General features: G+C 42.3%; 1 protein-coding gene across 5 annotated transcripts in view; it reads right to left on the bottom strand.

The window, feature by feature from the left end:
• Positions 1-3,358: 3,358 nt before the first annotated feature.
• Positions 3,359-12,683, bottom strand: part of CEP170B (centrosomal protein 170B) — a 59,395-nt gene continuing 50,070 nt past the window's right edge. For 2 of the 5 annotated variants that reach the window (XM_063333334.1, XM_063333336.1), the window contains 6 exons: positions 12,494-12,532; positions 11,794-11,937; positions 10,117-10,205; positions 9,462-9,555; positions 8,258-8,309; positions 3,359-7,580 (listed from right to left, as the gene is read on the bottom strand). In XM_063333334.1, coding sequence (XP_063189404.1) covers positions 7,345-7,580; positions 8,258-8,309; positions 9,462-9,555; positions 10,117-10,205; positions 11,794-11,937; positions 12,494-12,532 — 654 coding nt within the window. In that variant the 3' untranslated portion in view covers positions 3,359-7,344. The remainder of the gene's footprint in view (positions 7,581-8,257; positions 8,310-9,461; positions 9,556-10,116; positions 10,206-11,793; positions 11,938-12,493; positions 12,533-12,683) is intronic. The other 3 variants (XM_063333338.1, XM_063333335.1, XM_063333337.1) reach the window with 2 other exon arrangements.

Here is a 12,683-nt window from a genome sequence, read left to right as displayed (position 1 = left end):
TTCAATTAAAAAAAACACAAAAACAAACAAACCTGTGATTTGCATAGCTCAAGTGATCAGAGAGAGCCCTTTGCCGTCTCAGCCTTGTCGCTCCTCTTGTGTGGCACTCGCCCCCCAGTCACACCTAGGAAGGATGACCTACAAGTATTAGGAAAAGCCTCGGTATGTTCTGTCCGCCTTCAATATACCTGGCTTTGTATTACAAAAGTTACACTCCTCCTCTCTGATTTGCAAAGTCCCTGGCAGCCCAGGAAACCACTGGCCCGATGCTACTGCTATCCTCTCGTCCTCCTGAAAATAAAGAACATTTTTCTTGCTTACGCAGAGATCGCCTGGCCTGCGGTGAAGGTGTATTATGGGCTGTGTTATAACCCATCCCCTTCGGGCCTGCCCAGCTACCAGCAGCGGGGAGGGAGACCCGTTCCCTGGGAGAAACACACCACCCAAAAGAGTGAGCTGTGCTAAAGCCACACGTCCTCTTGCTGAAACCGAATTTCACCCGTACCTCCGGATTGTTCCTTGTCTATGAAGTGTCCCCAGATGTCGGGTGGATGCCGCATTTTCGGTTAGTATGGTTTTTTCCTTCCTATGGTTCCTGTGAGTTGGAAGCTGACAGAGGCAGAAGCGTTACTGCTGAACAAGACTTTTCTGGTACCAGGTCTGTTGGCAAGTACAGTATTTTCAGTAATTTCTGTTCAGAGGGGGAAAAAAGCTTGAGGAGAGTAGAGTCCTATTGAGTACTACTTTCTTACGCTCATTTGTCTTGGCTACCCTTGCTCAGCCCATCTCATTCAGAGACCTAAGAAGTCAATGCATTAAAATAAAACACTGTCATGGTTTTGGCCAAATTGGCCAATGACCAGTGACAGATGCTTCCCCCCACCTCTTGTACACGGAGAGGAGGAGGAGAGATAAAGAGATTTACGAGTTTAGAAGAAACTAAACTACTTTCATGAAACATTAATAATAAGATAAAAAGGAAAAAATAATGAAATAGACACGGTATATACAAAAACCGTATTAAGCTCCCAGGTTGACATCACCGGCAGGCAGTGGGGAAGTCCCAGACTGGATTCAGTGATGGGTGGGAACTGGGTTCCACAGATGGAGTCAGGAACACATGGATCAGGATCAGAGGCAGATGAACAGGCAGGGTCCTCCTCGGACGTCAGCCACTGAAAGAAGAGAGCTGACCCTTTGATCCCTCGGCTTTTATACTGAGCTTGGGGCAGATGGGATGGAATACCCCTCTTGGTCAGTTTTGGGTCACCTGTCCTGTCTGCTCCTCCCCGCAGATGGGACCCCTCTACGCTACTCTTCTTCCGACCCTCCAACGGGGCAAATAATGAAATTAGCAGACCTTGGTTGTTATAGCAATAAGTATAAGCAAGAGCCTTGCTGCATACCGTTCCTTGGCACAAACTGTCTTATCACTCTGAACGAACCGTTTTTGACACAACATGCTGTTAATTTCAGAGTCAGAAGAAGCCTAGCTAAGAAATAAAATTACTGAACAGAAAGTTGGTTCTGTTTTACCTCAAACCAGGACACACACTTTCTTGAGATAAGCGCATCAAGCGTGCTCCCGTGCGCAAGTGCTCCCAGTACCTGGAAGGCTTTAGCCAAACGGTTGTACCTCTCCCAAGGGAAGCAACACACCCCACAACCGAACACCCCACTTGCCCTATGCCAACCCCATCGCGCCTGAAAAAGCCGAGACCAGCAGGGTTTTGCTCTTGAACAGTCCACAAATGCCCTTGTTGAAAAAGGCATGGTCCTCCCACACCATTGCGTGGGCAGGACCCAATAGATGAGGGGCTATCGGTAGATCTTCACACAACTTCAGAAAATGAGAACCTGTCTCTCCCATGACTTTTGCTCTAAGGAAGGGTCCTCCAAACCCCGCTCAAGGCAACTTTGTGGTGTTCCCTTCTGTACACACGCGGAAAACCAGGCTCTGTTTCCCAAAGCAGATGAGGATGCTGAAGAACCAGGCAGGATTGCAGCTGAACGCTCAGGAGGAAGATGCGCAGAGGAGATCGTTACTTTTGCCGTCCATTGTTAAATTCTGCCAGAGAGCAGCTTTCATTATATTGCAAATAGTTTTGGCCACGGCTCCACTACCTCTTAGGTTTATTCAGTCAGACTGTTAAAAATTATTGAAGTGGATGCACTATTGATTTCAAAAGTGCACTTTGCATAGCATCCCAACTCAAACGCCGCTCCGTGCTGCTGGGGGAGCCTGTGGAGAGGCAATATAGTTAGCGTGTAACCCAGCCCTGTATTTTAGAGAACATAGAAATCCTTCTCCGCAGACACAGCACACACAAACTAAGCTTAAGAAAGTACTTTAAAGAGAGGCAGAAGTTGTTTTTTTTTTTTTTTTTTTTTTAAAAAAAAAACCAAAAAACAAAATCCCTCCCTGCAACTTCAAGCATAAAAGGTCTCATGTTCAACATGCATCACACAGGTCACCTGGGGATGGGAGGTCTCCCATTGATCCTGGTTAGGTGCTAATAATTTTTTTTCCTTTTCCCTTTGTCAGCATTTTAGTCATTGCTGGCAAACAATGCCATGCTTTTATCAGCTGCACACGTTCTACTTCCTATAGAAGCTGTGCCGATGGAGAGGATGCAGAGCCAAAAGTCCCCCCATGCACTGAGCAGGGGTGGGGGGAGGCTGCAGGCACCTGAAGGCTGTGCTGAGGGGAAAGGAGAACTGGCGTTATTTCAGAAGTGCCAGGAAGGATGCAAAGGTCCGACAGAACTGCAGGAGGGAAGGAGGACAGGGACGGAATGAAGGGGAAAAAAATCCGAAGAATTTCAGACACATAAACTCCAATATATACATACGTAAAAAACCACACAGAATCACAGAATGGTTCAAGTTAGAAGGGACCTTAAAGATCATCTAGTTCTAACCCTGCTGCCATGAGGAAAACAGTGAGTCTAATAACGTTTTTCTGTAATCACATACCTGCTGGGGAACGATCATACCCAGGCTGGATTTAACTACTGTTGTTAATCATGGCAATGAAATAAAACAGTACTAAAAATGAAATCAAGTATCACCACACCATACTCAGAAGTAAGAGCACCCTCAGGTGACGTGGACTTGGGGACTTCAATCCTGTTAACTACGGGGGCAGGGGACAGGGGACTCCTGTACTATTGGAGAGGGATCTGCCCCAGCCATAGGTGTCACCAGGACGGATCCAGCTGCGCTGTGAGTCTTCAGTTGCTGACAATTCTTTCGTTACACTGTACTTAACAGCCATGTAAACAGGCGGTTGAAAAATTTAGTCCACCAAACACATACTCGCCCCCAAATTAACACACAAAATCCAGAAGCATTGTCACATGATAAAAGAATGATTTATTAGAGCAACTTTATGATAAAATTATATAAAATAACAATTTATTTTTTTAAAGACGTCCACAATATCACCTTGAAACAAAATGTACAGATACTGCCTATAATCCAAACAAAAATAAATTACCATTCAAAAAAAAAAAAACCAAAAGCGGGGGGAAAAAAAAAATCAGGGCAGGAGAAACAAATCAAAATTATACACAGCATTTCAAGAGGGCGTGGAAAAGAGAAAGTCATTAACCGATTCAAGTTATACAAACGTGTTTCAGCTTTACTCTCAGACAGCTCAGCTTGCATTTGTGTTGCATGCAAATGGAATGATCCAGTGAACAGTTCAGAACCGCAGAATCAGCAGCATAACAACAGCAGAGAGTGAAATAGGCACAATTCAGCACGGGGCACATCGAAAGTGAACAGGTAGTTCTGTCTGGTCTTTGCAAAAGTTATACACATTTACTGAACTTCAAAAATAGCTAGTGATCTGCAAACCAAGAAAAAAAAAACTAGTAGAATCTCACACTTAAATACTTTACACTTTTTAATCTTTTTCTTGTCTCCTCTTTTTTTTTTTTTTTTCAGTAGGCTGTATGTAAACATTCCACTAGTTGTACCTTTACTAAAATACTCAAAGATGATGCAGATGTTCTTTTCTCCTGGAGCATGACCACAACATGACATCACCATTTAGGTCCTTGCTCACAAAGCTCGTACACATTCTCGCAGGAATTTACATTCACGCCATCAGAACAGAGTAATTGGTTTTTACATTTGAAAGCGTCAAACTGAGAACATGGTTTTCAAGTACAGTGGAAGAGGTGAGGGCTGGGATTTTGAAAGGTGCTCACAGCCTCAGGCACCCAAAGCGTGTGGAAACCCAAAAAGACCTGAGCACTTCTTTCCCTAAGACTTTGAAAATCCCACCCTCCGTTACATTTCTTTAGTCAGATACAAAACACATGAAAGCAATGTGGCGTGAGAGCGACCCACAGGTCAGCGTCCCCCCTACCAAGCTCAATGCAAAGCCCATCCGTAGCTGATGGAAGCCAACAGGTACCTCCTGCACCGATCCCGGGTCACGCAGCGACACCACTACACGTCTGTTACGGTCACACTGGAGTCACACAGGGGTGTGTTTTCACGGTTGCATACAGTACTGCTTGTAAGAATGAACAATCAATGAAGGAGTGATAGTCGGGTGGCTAGCTCTTTGGCTTCTCTGGAGCAGACAAGTGCAAATGGGATGTACTTCAGGAGCAGTGAATACAAGAAAAAATATGTTGCATTTCATCATTGACCAGCAAAACTGTTTTAAATGCAAAGATCCAAGGATGAACGTTGTGTCTGGACACAGAAGCGTTTTGTAGTTTGGCTGAGTCACAAATAGAACAAATCAAGCTGTAAATCCTCCCCCTCCTTCACACACGTTTCTAAATTATAAACAGACACCGATTGTTGCATCCTTATTAATCACTTGAAGAGGTACCATGTTTTGAGGGTTGATTTAATTGATGTAAGGTGTCTGTGGGCTCTCTCTCTAGTTCATAACAGACCAACCAAGGAAGAAAATCCATCCCTGATGTGTTCATGAATGAAAGACGAATCAAGCAATTTTCAAGTGAAAGTAAACAGAAGTCCCGCCAAGGACGCATTGTAGCAAACCAAAATCCACTAGAGCATAGCCATGAAGATGTGGAAATGTGGGTAACAAATAGCAATAAAAGTCAGATGTCTGAGTAATTCACATGTCTCTACAGCAAAACTGAGACTAACATCAACACCTTATCTGTGAAGGTCCTTCAACTCCTAGTGAGTTGGGGTAGCACCTGGTCGGTTCAAACCCTAACTAAGAAGGGCTTGAAAAATTGTGTCTTTTATGTCAGGAATGATACCACCACTTATGATATTCATCAAGGACACAGTCAGGTATTTCAAGAAAAGACAGATCAGAATAAACAACTGAATGAACACATTCAGATAGTGCGTATATTACAGGCAGAAGAACATCAAGGGCAAATTCTTTTTTTATTCTGCATTCATCTAGGCGAAATTCAGCAGACTTCTTCACAGAAGAGCACCTCCACACAAGCAGATGAGTCTTATAACCTACTGGAAATCTTGGAAGGATATTTGCACCTATTGTTTACCAGCCAGCATCTTGCACACTCAAAAGAAACTAACAGCCTGTTGGCACACTCCCATTTTGGGACCGATCCTTTTTCTGCTGAAATTGCTACAAAGCTCCCACTGGCTTCACCAGGAAAGCAATCACGGTCTTTGCTAGTAAGACTAAACACTTTGTGAGCATCCCTACTTATTTAAATTATTTTAACAGGTTCCCACTGTTACAACGTTCTAGCAGAAAAGCTCAGGTAACTACTGAAGCTAACTAAGGAATCCACCACCCACCCCAAAATATAAAGTCAGCACACAAGAAGCAGTCAAGCTTGGGAAACCACTTTCACTGGTTAAACTACACACTGTATGAGGGCAAAGTGGAACTCATCTGCTCACCCTTCCCAGTAAATGTATCCCCCACAGCTACAAAAGAATTTCTTTACCTCATTATTGTTCGTTGACCAGGAAGAATGAAAAAGGAATCATTACAAGACAGAAAAAACTCGGAGCAAACACATCTGGAAGAGGTCCCCTCAAAACCAAAACTTTTGCTCTTAAAGCAACAAGAATTGCTTAGTGTTTTGCATTTTAACTGAAAGACAGAATACAAAAAACAACGTTTTTTAAACAAGAAATTGTTCAGTGCAGCTGCACATAGTCCTTAGCGCTTCTAGGACCATAACAGACCAAGAATAAAATCCAGACAAAAACCTCAAATATACCAAGTGCTTTATACTGCTGAATAGTTTCTGAAGAATACCACAGAATGGTGGTCTTCAAGCACTTTTGCATTGAAAAAAATTCATAACAGAATTAGCCGTAAAGGTGGAGCTACATTTAAGCCATTATTTTTTCAGTGCTGTCAGGTGAACGCTAGTTCACAGCAACTGTGCAATTAAGTTTATTATATGAGCCATTGGAACAGATGTTTTTCTTACAATTAGCTGATCACAAACATCTTAGTCTTTGGCCCAGCCAAGAGCATTTGTAGCTCATTGTATAAAGACTGTAAATTTAAAAAAACAAACACACAAAAAAAAAGCAGCTTAAAGACAGCATTTGTACCGAAATCATGAAAATTTGGCAAGCTAAACTGTAAAATCTGTCTTTTTGTACCTACCCCAACTTTAGGCCTGAAACATCATCAAAAATAGTAACTGTATTAGTAGTCTTTACATTCATACCATTATTAACTTTTACACTTTCCGAAGAGAAAACCAAAGGGTTTATTCTGTCTTGTTTTGGGTTTTGGACTGAAAAAAGGATGCACAACTTTCAGTGTAGTTGCCTTTTTAAGACTGCTGAAAAGGACTTTTTACACAACTGTACTAAGAGTTTCTGCTAGAAACCCCTGATATTGCACGATCATTCTGTTGGATTTGCATGTTGATTCCAACAGAGTTGTAATGCTTCACTTGTAGACTTAAAAAAAAAAAATAAATCAAACAAATAAAACCAAAACAAATATAGTACCAGAAAAAGTGTTTTTAAATTGCGCCTCATTACAACTGAATCATTATAAACAGGCCAATGCAAGAACACTTTAGCTTCGGCAGTACTGAATGGAGCGTATGCAAAGCCTGTTTTCTTATGGCACACTGGAAGAATAAGTGAGTAATTTTCTAAAAATCAGTTCGCCTCTATGCTGAATATGTGCTGCTCCACAGTGCTAGTCTTGTTTAAAAGGCATACACAGACTTTCCATTCACCCTCACAGCATAGATTTTTGATTATTTTTTTTTTGTGCAACGTGTTAGCAATCTAAACAACTGCTCCACACAAACTGTCCACAAACCACTCATACACAACACTAATGCGACAGTAGATTACAATATGATAGCAATACAAAATATTGTATCAGATCACATATTTCTCCCCATCCGGAATGAAACTTGAATCTTGTAAGCTAGAAGACCCACAGTTCGATTTCTGCGTGTAGCTTCTCATCTGTGCTGGGGACAAAGTCTCCAGCGTGGACCCAGAAGTGTTAGCAGTCCTGACTTTATTTGCTGTAGATTGTTTAGCAGCAGAAGATGATTTGTTACTGGCAACTACATCCAAGTTTCCAGTAGGGTCAACGATAGCATTTATGACTGATGGGGGGGGAGGGGAGAAAAAAAAAAAAAAGTGAGACACACACAAATGTATTAGCAGCAGAGTTTCCTAACAGAAGGTTGCTGCCTTCATTTTGAACGCAGCAGGCAGTACTCATGTACATTTTAGTCACGATATTTTCTCCATTAATACCTTCAGGCCTAAGCAGCTTCCATTAGCAAAACCTCTCCCAAACTGAAGCTATGAGGACATTCAACTTTCCGGTTAAATTGGAATTAACCAATCATGGTTAACTGAGATTAAGTTTCTAGATGATACAAGAGCTTGCCTTGCCTCTTCTGTTGCACAAAGCTCTATGTGCAACATTCAAGCCCAAAAAGCATAGCACAGTTTATTGGCTAAAAAGAGCTGCTAAACATTATTTCAGCACAACAAACCTTTGCCAGTTCATCTTATGGGAATATGCTAATTACCACAAACAAAGCATTTCCACAGCAACAACTTCCACATTGCAAAAGTCAACAATTTTCTCAAAAATTGGCAGCACAAGATAAATCTACTGTTCATTCCATATGCACTTGTCAGAGAGCACTATGCTAATAAACTAAACTTCTGCATCCTTTCCCAGCTTCCGCTGGCAAATCAAGATATATTATTTTATTTTGTGCAACTGACTGACATTTGAGAGTCAAAAAGAACATTTTACATGACCAACCTTCAAGCTGTTTTTGAACTCTCCTGAGCTCCTTCAGGATAGAACTGATTTCCTAGAAACAAAAGCAACAGAATGGAAAATTAAAATTAAGCAACAAAGTACTCAACTGTCACAGAAAGCTAGTCTTGCTCCTTCTGCCTTACCTGATCAAGAAGATTCAAAGTCAGTTCCAACCTTGCTTATTTAACAGAAAAGACAAAGCTAGTATCCACAAAAATGATCAGAGGGCTGTTAACACCTCTCCTATGAGGACAGGCTGAGAGAGTTGGGGTTTCAGCCTGGAGAAGAGAAGGCTCCGGAGAGATTTTATTGTGGCCTTTCAATACTTACAGGGGGCTTATAAGAAAGATGGGCACAGACTTTTTAGTAGCAGGGCCTGTTGCGATAGGACAAGGGGCACTGGCTTTAAACTAAAAGAGGGAAGATTTAAACTAGATATAGGGAAGAAATTTTTTTTACGATGAGGGTGGTGAAACACTGGCACAGGTTACCCACAGAGGTGGTAGATGCCTCATCCCTGGAACCATTCAAGGTCAGGTTGGAGGGGGCTCTGAGCAACCTGATCTAGTTGAAGTTGTCCCTGCTCATTGCAGGGGGGTTGGACTAGATGACCTTTAGAAGTCCTTTCCAACTCAAACTGTTCTATGATTCTATGATCACAGCTACACAGGTCCTGCAGTCACATGTTAACTTAGCATTAACCATATTTTCTAGGTCCATTACTGTACTTAAATCCCTACTGAGAGTCTCCATAAATGACAATAAGAGGTCATGAGAGCATGAACACCACCCTAGGGCTGAAGCCTTTTTATTGCCCTGTTATCCAACTGTTACAGGCGAAGAAAACAAACATTTATGAGAAACACCTGTCTACAACTGAAGCCGTGGGAACCACATGGTAGATGATGCTTTAGTAGATGTTAGTAGGGGTCTAATGACCCTGAACTTGAACATCTGTTAAGGGACTGGGTTTTTGAAGATGAATCACAAAGAGAGAGGGAAAGAGTTTGGTGAAACACAACAGCTGCAGGAGCTCACTTTGTCACACTTTAAACAGCAACAAAACCCAGCAGCTCAACACACATAAACGGACTAGAAATTTCAGAAATAGATGTGAGAAGGGCTGGATCTTGTTATTTTGGTTTCTTACAAAGCTTTCATGGATGCAAGCCTGCAATGTGTTCACTTGTTCGCATGGTCTTACCTTGTTTGATGTCTTCAGAATTGGCACTTCGTTTTCTGAATTAATTTTGGCCTCCATCTCCTCCCAGGTCCTTTCTGAGTTTTGAAACAGAATCCTGTAGCACAAAAAGTTGAGTGGGTCTTAAAATTGCCATCCAAAAGCTGCTTGTTTAAAAGACTTAATTATCACAAGATGTGGCAACAAAGGAGATTAGTGGATTAGCGATCAGACAAAGCACCTTTCAGCTGATACAGGAACAATCCAAAGTCCTTCCCTAACTGATGTCTCCTAGAGCAACAATACGCTTTGAAGAGCTTTCACAAGCCTTGGTGACCTGCAAGCTTTCTAAGAGCCTTGGGACAGGGAAGAGGAGGCAATCCACCAACAGGAATACATTTTCTGCTAACTCCTTGCACAGGCAACATTTCAAAATTAAGGCATCAACAGGCATTACAAATCCAGCATTAAAATTCCAAAGGCCAAACATAAGAGGAAAAGAGGTGGCAAATAATCATGTTACCTCTTGTTCACTACACACGTAGTTTCCTACATCTAGATTCCCTGCGTCTTGGTAACAAGACTTTCCAAGACAACAATGCATTATCTTCTGCAAGTAGCAAGCCAACAAACTCAGCAGCAAGTCAACATTTCAGGCCAGGGCTAAAAAGTTACTTACTTCATTTTCTCTGCTAGATTTTCTGTATTTTCACGGATCGTATGTGATAACTGGGACACTGGGTTCAACATCAGATTGTCAAAGATTACCTAAAATATAAGGGCAGGTCAGAGAACTTTTAGCAAAAGTGGCATATTACAAAACTAGAAATTTTTACAGTAAATGATCTCCACTGAAACATCTTTATCTTTGGGGATGGTATTTGAAGTTCAAGGGAGATTAAGACGACATGGAGCTTTGTTGCAGCACTTTGGCAAAAAGATTAATACTAACTTGTTTGGATTTTTTTTTCTTCAGAAGTGTACAAAGAGACAGAGTTGTCTACAGTAAGATAACTATTTAAGCATTTCTGAAAGAAAAAGCTTAAGACTTTTCAAGCCTCACAGGCATCTTTCCTCCCTGCAAAAACGTAAAAAGCCAAATCACAATGGAAAAAGTCCCTCAATCAGTCTCACTGAAACCATCTAATGTGATTTATATGAGTCCAAGCCACCTTCGCAGCCATGTAATCCCACCATGTTACATTCTGCTTTATTAAAAACAATAACAACAAAAAAATACCAAACCCCAAATATTCGGGTCCCATGGTGCAAAACGACCCCCAGGCTTCTGCCAGGAAAGCCCAAATCAGCTGGGGGCACACTCAACCTGCATCTTTTATTCAGCTTTGGCATGTCTCTACAGGGGAGTGAGGGATTGCTTCGAGTCAGTCACAGGACAGGATCAGTACGCTGGGTGGCTCAGCCCAAGGTCCCCTCCGTCAGCCTGTTTGTGTCACACTCCCTCTCCAGAGCAGCAGAGTGACTGTGCTGCAGCCCAGCTCTCCCCTCCTGCCTGCTCTGCCTCCCCGGAGCCTCTGCCCCAGCTCTTCCTTCTCAACCAGAGCCAGCAGGCAGAAGCAACAGCAGAGTGTTGCATCAGCAGCCTGCTCCTCCGCTCTCTGTCACCATCACCCCATTACAGCCCTCGCTCCAACGTCATTCCCAGCCTCAAGCTTCAGGCCAGGCTTCCTCACCCTTTAGCATCATGCCAGTGATTTCCAGGCTACCCTGCTCTCTAGCTCCAGAAGAATCGCATCACGTTGTGAATGTTGGAGGGAACAACGCAGAGCAAGTGGCTTGCTGCCTGCACAGCAAGCCAGCTGTGCCACGGCACTCGAGCCCAGCTGCAGAAACTCCTCATAAGGTGCAGATCCTGCCACTGCTGCTGTATGGGGAGCTCTGACCAGCATACCCATTGCAGAAAAATAATGTGCCTTTATCGATTAGGAACAACTGTTTTCATGCCATGATTTCTTGCCATTAAACTATTTGTGCTGCAGATTTCAAAGTCGTGATTTTTTTGCTTTTTTCTTTAAAGGAGCACTGAAATAGCCTAAGCGGGCTCTGACACTGAATGCCTCCTCTCAAACAGCAAGTGACCAAGCCTCTGGTTTTAATGGAGTTCTACACAAGAGAGGAAATTTCCAGTCAGTATTGGCAAGAAGGATGATTCTGTTCCTCCTTTTTTTTTTTTTTTTCTTTTTTAAACACAGTTTCTATACCTACAAGTCAGGGCTCCTGAGAAGCGCCTTTTTTTTTTTTTTGAGTAGCCTCTTTTGGCAGCTTAGAAAGAGCAGGTATACATACTGCAGCTTAAAGCAATGTCATATATGAAGCAAAGAAAAAGGTGGCCTGCCTCCTCACGGTTTCTTGTCCTTGTTTTTCTTGAGGGATCCTCTTCTCTATTATCATTCATATTTTGGTCAAAATCCTTCAGTTCCACTGATCCCGGAGGCACTTTCTGGTAGTTCAGACTTGCTTCTGGAATGTGCTGCACCAACTTGGAAATAATGAGTAATGAGTCATTAAAAATTAGTAGGGAAGGAGGCACACAGGCACTCACTGCAGGTATTGCAGATTTTCAGGCAAGTCCCAGAGGAACACTGATTCGTTTAAGACTTGTTCAGACAGGTATGGGTTCCTAAGCAAATTACTAGACCCCAATCCTGAAAGCATCTACCCACTGGAGTCATCCTGCAAAACTCAGTGGGGCCATTCCACTTGGTAATTTTGAGACTTCAACATGTAGTTGAAAAGTATATCTTTGCCTTTTTTGAATTTAGGCTAAAACTCAAAAAGGCCCTGTTTTCCCACATCTTATGTTTTAATATATCAATGAAACATTAAAGCCACACTAAAATTAATCAGTAACCATTCAGTAACACATGGAAGAGATGAAAAAGCAATACAAAACCACTGACAATGCAAATAATTAACAGGAAGAACAGAAAAGGCAAGACACCTACTCCTGTTTGACTGATAAAAACTCTAAAAGAAGGGGAGGAAAATAACAGTGACAAGACAGAGATACAAAAATAATGGGATGGAAAGTGCACCTGAGATGGATATGCCAGCCGAAAAGATCTACGAGCAATCTGTGTTAAAACAGAAACAAAGAGGTCAATGCTAGTGAATGACTGTGACAGCAAGTATCAAGAGAACACGTGGTTTGGCGTTATTTTGGTCTGACATTCCCAAAAGCGCACTCCTGAGGACCAGCACTCGATGCCCACCCCCCGCATGCAC

Source organism: Chroicocephalus ridibundus, chromosome 4 (genome assembly GCF_963924245.1).
Source record: "Chroicocephalus ridibundus chromosome 4, bChrRid1.1, whole genome shotgun sequence".
In the NCBI taxonomy this organism is placed as follows: domain Eukaryota; kingdom Metazoa; phylum Chordata; class Aves; order Charadriiformes; family Laridae; genus Chroicocephalus; species Chroicocephalus ridibundus.
Note: the sequence above shows the minus strand (reverse complement) of the source record. Positions and strands in the feature narration are given on the sequence as shown.